General features: G+C 37.2%; 2 protein-coding genes across 3 annotated transcripts; one reads left to right on the top strand and one right to left on the bottom strand.

The window, feature by feature from the left end:
* The first annotated feature begins 225 nt into the window (after positions 1 to 225).
* Positions 226 to 3,887, top strand: LOC107789629 (pollen receptor-like kinase 3). The gene is made up of 2 exons (XM_016611485.2): positions 226 to 1,741; positions 2,816 to 3,887. The coding sequence occupies exons 1-2, from the start codon at positions 466 to 468 to the stop codon at positions 3,382 to 3,384; spliced, it is 1,845 nt and encodes a 614-aa protein (XP_016466971.1). The 5' UTR covers positions 226 to 465; the 3' UTR covers positions 3,385 to 3,887.
* A 120-nt stretch (positions 3,888 to 4,007) lies between these two features.
* On the bottom strand, positions 4,008 to 6,718 carry LOC107789637 (protein NEGATIVE GRAVITROPIC RESPONSE OF ROOTS). 2 transcript variants are annotated; one of them, XM_016611503.2, is made up of 6 exons: positions 6,438 to 6,713; positions 6,274 to 6,346; positions 5,694 to 6,190; positions 4,880 to 5,045; positions 4,366 to 4,428; positions 4,008 to 4,286 (listed from the first exon to the last, which is right to left on the bottom strand). In XM_016611503.2, the coding sequence occupies exons 1-5, from the start codon at positions 6,441 to 6,443 to the stop codon at positions 4,409 to 4,411; spliced, it is 762 nt and encodes a 253-aa protein (XP_016466989.1). In that variant the 5' UTR covers positions 6,444 to 6,713; the 3' UTR covers positions 4,008 to 4,286; positions 4,366 to 4,408. The 2 variants fall into 2 exon arrangements, with proteins under 2 accessions (XP_016466989.1, XP_016466984.1); XM_016611498.2 differs by lacking the exons at positions 4,008 to 4,286; positions 4,366 to 4,428 and having other exon boundaries at positions 4,435 to 5,045; positions 6,438 to 6,718.
* Between the last annotated feature and the right edge of the window lie 5,444 nt (positions 6,719 to 12,162).

Below are 12,162 nucleotides of genomic sequence, written 5' to 3'. Positions count from 1 at the left end.
GAATCAAATATGTGGAGATTGATTTTTCATTTTGTGCGAGACAAAGTTGTAAGGAAATCTTCGAATTCAATTCCTTTCTACCAAAGATCATTTGAGAGATACATTTACCACGCCTTTGCAACGGGATTGTTAGACCATCCTGATCATCTCACCATTTGAATTAGATTCTCTTCATAATGATATGGGTGTATATATAGTCAAATTTTCCCTATATTAGCGACAAAGCCTCTTCACCATAGACAAGGTAAATGCAAGGTCCACCTCTCTTTCTATCCATCATTCTGAATCTGTTCTTAGACAAACATTCTGTGTCCACTAGGAGTATTCAACTCTGACAACAAACCTTTGTCAAATAATACACCACCCACCTTAGTCCCCCCAAACACACACCATGACACACCTCCTAAGAAAAAAATCAGAGAAATTCTCTCTCTATTTACAGCAGCACATTGTTTCTCCACAATTATGGCCGCTGTCCTCTTCCCCCACCTTCTATCCTTAATCTTTTTCCTCCTTTTTCTATCACATCCACCTCCTTGTTTTTCCATTGGAGATGATGAGGCCCTGGTTGAATTTAAAGAATTGTTAACAAATACCTCAGCTCTTGATTCCTCATGGAAAAAAGGAACAAATCCTTGTGACAATAACAAGAAATGGGTTGGTGTTCAATGTGAAAAAAATGTTGTCCAAGGCCTAATTCTTGGTGGATTTGGGCTTTCAGGGGATATTGATGTCGATCCATTGGTTAGGCTTCAAGGCCTTAGAGTTCTCAATCTTGCAAACAACTCTTTCTCAGGGTTCATTCCTGAATTTTTTATGCTTGGTGCCCTTAAGTCTCTATTCATTGATGGGAATCAGTTTACAGGGGAAATCCCTGGAAATTTCTTCTCCAAAATGTCATCTCTCAGGAAAGTCTGGCTTTCGCGAAACAAGTTTTCAGGGAAAATTCCTGATTCTTTAGCTAGTTTGAAATATCTTTTGGAACTTCGCCTGGACAATAATGAATTATCAGGGACAATTCCATCTTTGTCACAGGGGACTCTGATATCTATCAATCTGTCAATTAATAAATTACAAGGCGAAATCCCACAAGGTTTGTCAAGATTTGGTTCAGACCCCTTTCAAGGAAATCCAGAGCTATGTGGACAACAATTAGGGAGAGAATGCAAGGCTGCAGCCTCAGGGGAAAAATCTGAAGGTTCCAGCATAAAATGGATAATTATTGGCTTAGTGGTTGTTTTGTTATTGGTGGCTATATTTTTTAAGACAAAGCGCAAGGAAGATCACTTCGAAAAGCTTGAAAAAGAGAATCTTGATGAATCTGTGAGCGTGAATATTCCAATCTCAAACAAGAGAAGCATGAGCTTGCGCAACTCCATGCGGTCATCAAGGAGAGGACGCTCACGAAGTGGCAGCGATATGGGTGATCTTGTGGTGGTAAATGAAGAAAGAGGCATATTTGGATTGCCTGATTTGATGAAGGCATCAGCTGAAGTCCTCGGGAATGGAGGATTAGGATCAGCTTATAAGGCAGTACTGGGAAATGGTTTGTCACTCGTCGTGAAGAGGTTGAGGGAGATAAATAAATTGAATAAGGAAACCTTTGATACAGAGATCAGAAAGCTTGCCATGTTAAGGCACAGGAATTTATTGCAACCATTGGCATATCATTACAGGAAAGAGGAGAAGCTGGTGGTGTCTGAGTACATTCCAAAAGGCAGCCTGTTGTATTTGTTACATGGTATGGACTTCTTTGGCTCTATATCTTTTGTAATTGTTATGGAGTCCATGAAAACAGCCCATATTGTGCACAACTTATTCTGATGCTAGCTTCTTATCTTCTTTTCATGTGCAGAAGTAGAGTTTATCTCATGACGGAGATATCTTTTCTTTATCAAATTAGTCTGCTATTTTTTTTAAGTTCCTTTGGAACGATTCCTTTTAAAGTCTCGCCATTCACATAGTTCATAAAAATGTGCTTAGATACAACAACAGCAAGAACAATAACAATAACAAAAAACCAAGTGCAATCCCACATGTGGGGTCTGGGGAGGGTAGTGTGTACGTAGACCTTACCCTTACCTTATGAAGGAAGAGATGTTATTTCCAATAGACCCTCAGCTCAAGAACAGTGACAAGGACACAATAAACCAACATTAACAATGGCAAGGAAATAAGATAAAAGAAACAAATAGCACATCATGTCATAGCAGAGAACTAGGAATACGAAGCTATAAGAGAAGTGCAAAAACTACCGGCAATAATGCCACATTGTTTAATCAGCAAGGAACTCGGAATAGGAGAATACAAGACTTGTACTAATACTACTAATACGACTAGAAGAGACTCTCGACTTCCTGTCAACCCACAACCTTAATCTTCGACCTCCACACCTCCCTAGCGAGGGTCATGTCCTCGGTAAGCCGAAGTAGAGCCATGTCCTGCCTAATCACCCTCCTGTACTTTCTAGGTCTCCCTCTACCTCTCTTCTAACCCGCTATGGTCAACCTCTTGCATCTCCTCACCGGGACATCGATGTCTCTATTCTTCACATGCCCGAACATTTGCAAAACATTTGCATTCTTGTCATTGATCCCCCCTCCCCCGGAAAAGAAAAAGATTGAAAGAGTGCAACTTTAGATGTTTGAATAATTACAACTGCTTGTGAAGTTCCAAAATTTTGTTAAATTGGACTCTTAAGAGTGCTTCGAAGTAATTTTCACATCATATATTTAACATGTCCGTTTCGGAGCTGCTTCAATAATATGTACTCTTTTTGTGTTTATTTATCTTCTGAGCCGGACGGAATTTTCAGGTGATCGCGGCATAGCACATGCTCAGTTAAATTGGCCTACTCGCCTGAAAATCATCCATGGAGTTGCCAATGGAATGAAATTTCTTCATTCTGAGTTTGCATCATATGATGTACCTCATGGGAACCTTAAGTCTAGCAACATTCTTCTTACTGCAAATAATGAACCACTTCTCACAGATTATGCTTTTTACCCACTAATCAACAATTCACAAGCTGTCCAATCCCTTTTTGCTTATAAATCACCTGAAGCCATACTAAACCAACAAATCTCTCCAAAAAGTGATGTCTATTGTCTTGGAATCATAATTCTTGAAATCCTTACAGGGAAATTCCCGTCACAGTATCTCAGCAACCAAAAGTGTGGAACCGATGTTGTGCAATGGGTGCAGTCAGCCGTTGAAGAGAAGAGAGTATCAGAACTGATTGATCCACAGATAGCAACAGCAAAAGATTCTCTTGAAAAGATGGAGACGCTCCTTTATATAGGAGCTGTGTGCACTGATAGCGACCATGATAAGAGAATTGACATGAAGGAAGCGATAAGGAGGATAGAAGAGATAGAAAGTTAATTTGATGGATTCAACTTTTGAAAAGTGATTGGTTTGCCGGGAGGCTCAATTTCTCCGGCTAACGATCAATTCATGAGCTCTACAAAGAATTAGTCGGCAAAGCGCTTGTTTATAACTCTCCATGACTACCAGTAGAGGCTTATGAAGGGCATCTTACAAAGGAATCTCTGCAGAGCATCAAAGAGGCCGAAAGGATTTTTTGTAAAAGTATTCAATTAGATAAAAAAACCAAGACATAGGAGAGTGAAGGAGCTTAATTTCATTATGTGGTTTATATGTTACATGGATGCTTCATTTGTTTTGAAATATCTGTGTCAAACTGGTGTGACATGGTTGCGGATTCTTCAACATGCACTACATGTTAGTAAAGCTGAAAATAACTCAATGAATTACACACACATATCGGATACTAATCAATCTTGAGACCATGTAACATAAAGCAATTTCATTTTTTCTCTCTATAGTTTACTGTATTCAGATTACCGATGCAGATATTCTCTGTGTACAGCTTCAGTCATACACTTACACATATTCTATCTCTTTGAATTGAATAGAACATGGATGGAATGCCAGTTAAAATAGTGACTACACTAAGAGTAAACGTAAAGACTATCATCTCTGCAGAACATCAAAGAAGCCCACATTTTATTACATCTGCTAAAATATTTAAAAATACACCCTATATTTTCTCTCTTCTTGAAAACACTAAGCTTACGATCTGGCAAAAGCAGAAGCCATGGAAAAAATCCTGTCCCATTAGAACAGGACCATGAATTAAGTTTAGTTTTGTCGTGGGATGGTGCCTGTCAACTCTTCCATATCATGCAGTGAAAACATATTCACCGCTACCAAAATCTTATAAGAATTTGAATTTTGTACAGCCAAAAGGAAAAGAATTGAATCTGCAAAAGTAATAAACATTGGTGAGACGCTTTGATGGATAATTACTGATGACATACAACATATCAAGTTTAATGGTACCTCATCTTTCCAAAAACTGGCTATGGCCTATGGAAGAGATCAATCATATCTCTAGTACAATAACTGTACAACAAAAATGAATAAAGTTAACATCCTTAAAAAGTTATTGGCCCCAAAACTAAAAGATTTCATGTATTTAGGTATTCATCAATGGGCAAGGGCTTCTTACAAATGCTTGTTTTGTTAATGTATATAGTAGAAAAGAAGTTATTTCCTCATTAAATTTACATTCACAATCTGATGTGTGAAGGGGGCCTTGGCGTAACAGGTAAAGTTGTTGCCATGTGACTAGGAGGTCACGGATTCAACCAGTGAAAACAGTCACTTGCAGAAATGTAGGGTAAGGCTGCATACAATAGACCCTTGTGGTCCGCCCTTCCCCAAACCGCGCGCATAGCGGGAGCTTAGTGCACCGAGCAGCCCCTTTTTAATCTGATTTGTCCTGAGAGCTTCTTGCAAGTGCTTGTCATGTTAATGTAAATAGTAGATGAAGAATTGTGCCATTTAAACTTACAATCAGAATCAGAGTTGTCCCATTTATTTCCATCCTTCACGGTCTCAAATGCTTCATCTTCACTATCAGTCTCAACAATTTTTCCATTGTCCAAGTATTTCTTTTTCACAGCCCTTGGACTGGATGCTTGCGGGAATATCTTTTTGTGAATTATGGCCCTCAGAATCTGCAGATAGCATTTTTTTCTCACGTTTAAAATAAAATCACTAAGTTTATATGTGAATAAAATCTGCATAAGAACAGAAGATCAATAAAGCTTTTACATAAATAGATGGGGTCTCCTTAAAAATATGTTGATGAAAAGATCAACATTTCACAACCAAAATTTAAAGCAACTATAAGTACAGTTCAAGATTGATTATGTCTATCATTGTCTAATTGAACTTTGAGATCCAGGATGATTCCTTGATAAAACATGCTTGACCCAGCCAAAACATATAAATATTGAGGACATTGATCAACATGCTGCAAAGTTTGTAAACATGTAAGAAATAAGAAAAGGGAACAGTAGACAAGATTAATGCCATACCATATGCTCCCTCTCATTTTTTATAACACACTTTCCTTTTTAATCTTTTACTAAAAGAATGGCACCTTTCTATATTTAGGAACTTTTTAAATTTAAAATTTCCATATTACCACTAGTGACCTACCCTTATAGCCACATAAATGTAGTGGCATGTTTAGAAGTACAAGTTTTAAGTAGTTCTTTCTTAAGCGATGTCCAAATTAAATGCAACCGTATGAAATGAAATGGAGGGAATATAACATATCTTTTGTAAGGTTTTATTAAAAGTTGATAGAGTGTACAAACCTTCTCCAATCTTAATTTCTCAAACTTTGACTGAGAAATGGGATCTCTCAAAAGAGGGGGAGAAGGGACTGTGAATCGACCTCTGCAGGCAAATGCCTTCTCAAGAAGAAAAGACAATGTCTTCTTACTAATGCCACTGTTTGTGTTTTCCAATTGAACTTCTTGCTTTTTTCCACATACAATACTGTTCCTCTGCTTGAGATGATTCTCTTTATCATCTTCCAATCTTTGTAGACAGTCAAAGAATTTCACGAGATCCTTCGTTGAACCCTTAGCCGAATCAGGGGAAGTACTATCACAGAGTAGTAGTTTTAGTTCTTTTTGAAGTTGTCCAACTTCTTCAGGTGTAAGCTTTTCAAGATGATCAGGGCAGGAAGGCTGATGATTCAAGTTCCCAAAATCTTTATTCAAACTGTTATTTCCAAATGTCCCAATAGCAAGAAGTTCAATTGGCCAGTCATTGAATTCTTCTCTACAGGGTTGATGCAACGTATGATCTATTGTAAGGACAAAACACTTATTATAAACATACGAAGGGTCAAAACTCATGAAGAAATCAAAGGAAATCATGAATGCTTACTTGTAACTGTCACTGATTTTTGTTTGTGGATTCTTTTCTTTCCATTATTCTTGCTTTGGAACCAATTAAAGATCTGCATTCAACATAAATGCTAAATTTTTTAGGTAAAGAATACACACCTTATTCTTTGCTATGCAAGTGTTAAATTTGTCCAACTTAATTACCTTCATTCTTGGAGAAGTGCAGACTATGGCAGGTTGGTAGGCTCTATCAATGTGATTAGGGCGGGCTTATAGGAATGTTTGTTTGAACACAAATCCCGTTGGACAAAGGAAGCTGAGCTTCCTTGACTTTATATAGAGATGGGATAGCACGAATTTCCAGAGTCATTGCCAAGCTGGAAGCAATGGTTCAATTTCCCACACGGCTGTACCTGCCGACCTTTTTAGTGTCTTTTTTACATGGAAGTTTCTTCTAACTTAAGAAGTGTTTTCTTAGTATAACATGCAAATCGAAACTCTACCTACACCAGAGATGCACCGCTTGTTAATGAACTATTAGTAATATTGGGAAAAAAATTTAAGATAACTAGGCTGAAGTATAGGTGTCTAATGGTCCGGTTCAACCCATTTATGACCCAAACCAAACCGGGAGTTGACTTTTGTGTTACTGGGCTTTGATTAGTGTCCCGAGACTTTAAATAGGTTAATTTTGTTGATTGAAACTTGTGTTTAAAGTTTGGTTGTCATTCAGAATGTCTAAGTGTGATTCAGACGCATTCGACAAAAAAATTGAATGTTTGAAAGTTAAGAGATTGATTCGATCTTCGATTCTTTGTTTTGATGTTATTATTCATGTTTTGATATTTTGGACAAGTTATAATACGGTATTTTTACTTGTTGGTATGATTGGACAGAGTCCCGAGGGGCTTGGGTGTGTATTGAATCATTGGTTGATAGACAAGTTATTAAATAAAGAATTTAGACTTTGACTATGGTCAACATCGGGTCAAGATGACCTCTTTTCGGTGTTTTGAGTGCGTGCGTAGGTTCGTAGCATGTTTTATGATTGAAATGCAAATGTGGTTTGTGTCAGGGGGGTTCCGGATGAGTTTCAGGGTGGTTTTGGATCATTTCAATATAGTTTGGGATTGCCGATGCTGATACTTCACAATTGCGAACTCCACATTTACGAACTTCTGGTGGCAATTGCGAACTCCGCAATTTGCGAACTTCTGGTCTCAATTGCAAAATCCGCAATTGCGAACCTGTGGTTGCTATTGTGAACATCCGCAATTGTGGACTTTTGGTCACAAATGCAACATCTGCAACTGGGTTAGGGGTTGGAATTTCAGGGTTTTAGCTCATTCTTTCATATTTAAACTCTAGACTTGGTGAGGGGCGATTTTTCATGGAAATTTTCATACAAGGCAAGAGGATAGGTTATTTTTTACCTATTTGTGATTATATTTCAAGAATCTACATGAATTTCTACACCAAAAACAAGGAATTTCAAAGTGAAATTTGGGATTTTTGACTATACTTTAAGAAAGTGTATTTAAATGATTTGAGAATCGGTTTGGAATCTAATCATATATATGTACTCAACAGGTTATGGATCATTAGATTTTGTTATTGGTTTCGGGTTTCGGGCTGCGAGCTCGGGGTTGACTTTTGTTTACTTTCGGGGAATTCTTCAAAGATTGAGACTTTATTGATTGGGATTACTTTATATGGCATTGGTTGACTTTCTTGATTAATGATTGGCTAGTTTTGAATCGGTTAGAGATGATTTCTCAAGGAAACGTGATTTTGGAACTTTGGGCTAGCCTGGATGAGGTAAATGCCTTGCCTAGTTTTGTTGAGGAAATGTTTCTAATAAATGATATTGTTTGCTATATGGGAGAGTGATGCATACTCGGGGTAGATTATATACTTCTTTGTGCCTTGTTGAGCTTCGTGAACTTCTTGACTTATGTCTTACTTGATTTCTATGATAACATGAGTACAAATATCTAAGCTAAAGATCATGTTTTTAGCTTATTACATCTTAAACGAATATGATATTGATAATTTTTTGAGAGTATTGATGTACTGAATTCGGCAGTAGCAATAACTATATAATAAACACATATGTATATATGTTATTCTTGTGATACTTAGGCATCCATATGATCTTTATCATGTTTAAATTTTGTTGAGATACTTGGACATTATGTTTCTCGAATTATTGGCTTGCGTATTGGTGCAAAAGCTACGTTTATCTTTCAGGTGTATTATTCTTAATCATTCTTCTTGATGTAATTTATGCCTTTTACCTTACTTGGTAATGTTATATATGCTTGGTAGGGAAGAATAAATTGCACGAATGGTGTTTTCGTGCTTGTGAGGAAGAGTGATTTATAAACGAAGGGTGTTTATGTGCTTCTTGACATTATTATCGTTGCACGAAGGGTGTTTTCATGGTTGGTGAGGAAGCAATAAATACACGATGAATGTTGCTGTGCTTTTTGATATTATATCCTGAACATACCCCCTTTTTATTATATGGGTTTGCAACTATGGCTTATTGGTTCATGTATATTGTTTCTCCTCACATACTTGATTTAATGGAGAGGTTTGATTGTGAAACATGCTCAGTATTTTTTATTTGATCTTTTTATTATTATTTGTCTTCCTCCTTGTTATTTCTCTTGCTTACGAACGGCACAGGTTATATTAAGTGAGTATATTTTGACTTTAAAATCTCGTCACTACTTCACTGAGGTTAGTCAAGATACTTACTGAGTACATTGGTTCGGTTGTACTCATACTACACTTTCTGTACCTTGCGTGCAAATATTTGGAGATAAGCGGTTGTGGAGTTATAGGGCGAGCATTGAATACCATAATGTTCCAGTCACCTACTATTAATTGTTTATAGTATTATAGGATTTTGAAATTCTATTTATATAAACTTCAAGGAGATATTGTATTGGATTCTTTTGCAATTTCACTTATTATTACTGATGATTTCTCATTATAGTCGTAACTTATAATGTTTGGCTTATCTATCGGGTTGAATTAGGTATCATCACGATTTGGTGGTAATTTTTTGGGTCGTGACAAGTTGGTATCAGAGCTATAGGTTCATAGGTTCTACGAGTCATGAGCAAGTATCTGGAGTGTCTTGCAGATCGGTATGATGATGTCCATTCTTATCTTCGAGAGGATACAAGGTATCTAGGAGAGTTCTTTCTTTCTTTCCTTATCGTACGACCTTAATTCAGCTTGAAACCTAAATCTACATTTTTTTATTTGATTCTTGTGCGATGTTGATTACTCACTCAGATGTCATTAATGGCTTGTGATGTGGCAGATTGGCTACTAAGGGTTATGGGTACTTAATCATCTTCTCTTTATTGTATAGTCTTAAGATGTGGATGTGTTGGTGGATCTTTCAAATGTTCATTTGAGGAATGAAGTGGACTCATATATCTTGTTAATGAGTGCAGTCTCAGGAAAATTAATTGGTTGCCTAGTTGTGTGACCATTGTAGGGTCATGGGAAGATGTCGATTTGAGGTTAGCAGGTGAGTTATCTCCTACAAGAAGATTTAAGACTGTGTGTTTATTATGAGGCTTATATTCAGTGAAATACATATATGGAGCACTTAAGGAAGTTGGCTTGACTACAATGAGGATTGGCAAACTATCAGAGTGTATTTTGACTAGTGCTATGTGAGCTTATGAAGAGATTCAGCTAGATAATAGCACAAAAGTCATGGAAAGTTAAGAAGGAAGGGTTTTGTGGGTTATCAGAAGATGGTTTTGTGGCTCCACGCCAAGCGGGGGAGCCTACCTTCAGTGATTGGGTCATTTAGGCATGTGTTGTTGTAGTTCATGGTCTTGGGTGCACTGTGGATTAGATATGGGTTGAGAAACGTGTTATCGAAGATGATTTGTGCAAGGAATTTACTGGATGCATGATGTATTACACCTTTTGAATATATGGGGGTTGCGGAGTGGCTCCAGTTTGATATTTCTTTATGGATATAGTGTGTACGAGGAAGAAATTTCTCGGTTGCTTCTTTCGAGATATTCATGTGCTAGAAAAGGGCTAAATCTTCTGCATGTTTGGATATGCATTCAAGACTTGGTCGTAGTGAGTGACTCTCGGGAATGGGTTCAAGATTCATACGTGGTATTTAAGGATTTCCAAAGTGTATGGCTAAGATCTGAGATTTGCATTGGATGGTGCCGAGACTTGTAGTATTTCTATAGCATTATTGATTCTACATGGTAGTACTAGAGAGATGAAAGGAACAACTTCGAATTCGTAGGTCTCTTTTGAGCGAGTATTTTGATTTGAGTTACTTTTGGGTTTGATAATCTGCGTGATTTGGTTTATTTAGATCGATCCAGTTTTGATGGCTTGGCTATGTACAAATGGATTTCGAAGAGTTCATGATGATTTTGACGATGATTTGGGGTCGATGTCTTCTATAGGTGCGAGAAGTTTGTTGTGTATCATGATTATCTCTTGAATTGAGTTAAGTGAATGGTGTTTGGTTTATGGGGTGTATATTCTACTTGTGATTCAGAGTTGATAATGGGGTTCTTGTATTTTTAAATCATGGCATGATCGATGTAGTAAGTCGTGAGGCATTAGGATTGAATACGTGAGGTTGCAGTTCAATGTATGTTGTAGAAGACGCATTGAGTATTGAGTTGAAAATTCTTGACTAGTACTACATAAATTATATGGTTGGTAACCTTTGATGTTTTACTACTTGATGCAAAAGATTTATGAAAGTATTTTCTTTAAGGGATGAGTATGCATGATATGTTAGTCATTTAAGTGGGCGAGTTAGAGATCATGTATGGAGATTACGGGATTTTGAAGTTTGGAGATGGGATGTTCTTAGAGGAAGACTATTCATTTGGTTGCGGATTGTGAAAATGTGTTGAGGACCAGACAACTGATTTTATATGTCATCAGTAGGTCATTATGGACCCCTACAAGGCTACTTACCTATTTTGGAATGGTTTGAAATGGTTGGGGCCTAATGTGAGTGTGTATTCTACACAAGATTGGATTTGTATATTCATGCACTACATTTACTACGGGTGTTCCATTGGCCAAAATGGATGTTATTCACGCCCCGATATGTTTCATGTGTTTCTCTCTTATGCTATGATGGGTTGTAATATTACTTGATTATTCACACTCTTGTTATGGTCCTGTTTAGGCCTTGTGGCGATATATGAGCGAGATGACTCTTGAGATGTTGACTTGTTTCTCGCCCCGTAGTTGTTCTTGCCTTTTTGTAGCGCATTATGCTATATGTCCCCCATGGTTATGTGAATGCAGTTTGTGTGCTTGATGTTGATACACGTGTGTTTGTTGATTGTATGAATTATGGCTCGATAGATATTTCATGTGGATTGGTATGTTGGATAGGGTTTCACGCCGCAACAATACTATGTTAGGATACGACTCATTGTGCGTATCTCGTGTGTTTTGTTTCTCCCTTGAGGAATGGATTCATAGCATTATGCTTATGTTGTTACATCTGTTGAACTTGTTAGATAGTTCTTTTATTTGTATTCTCTTTCCATTCTTAGTTATATTCGAGTTGTTACTTTTTTGGCGCACAGATAGAATCATATGAGGGTCTAGATGGCATTGGATGTGGCATGTCGGTCAAGCAGCTTGTATTGGGTGAGATAAGTTTATTAGACCTACAATTTATGCAATCATATTGGGATAAGATATGTTTGGAAGAATAATATCAATAGTCAAATTAGAATTTGGCTATGGTACTTGTGGGCAACGAAACTGCACTACTTGTTGGATTGATGGATGGTTATGAGTTTCTTTATGTTTCTTTCATTATTGCAGTGCTATGAAGGTTTGGAACGAGGTTTTATCTGATATGAAGTATGTTACCAGTACCGGGTTTGATACC

Source organism: Nicotiana tabacum, chromosome 11 (assembly GCF_000715075.1).
Source record: "Nicotiana tabacum cultivar K326 chromosome 11, ASM71507v2, whole genome shotgun sequence".
Lineage (NCBI taxonomy): Eukaryota > Viridiplantae > Streptophyta > Magnoliopsida > Solanales > Solanaceae > Nicotiana > Nicotiana tabacum.
This window is presented reverse-complemented; position numbering and strand designations above follow the sequence as displayed.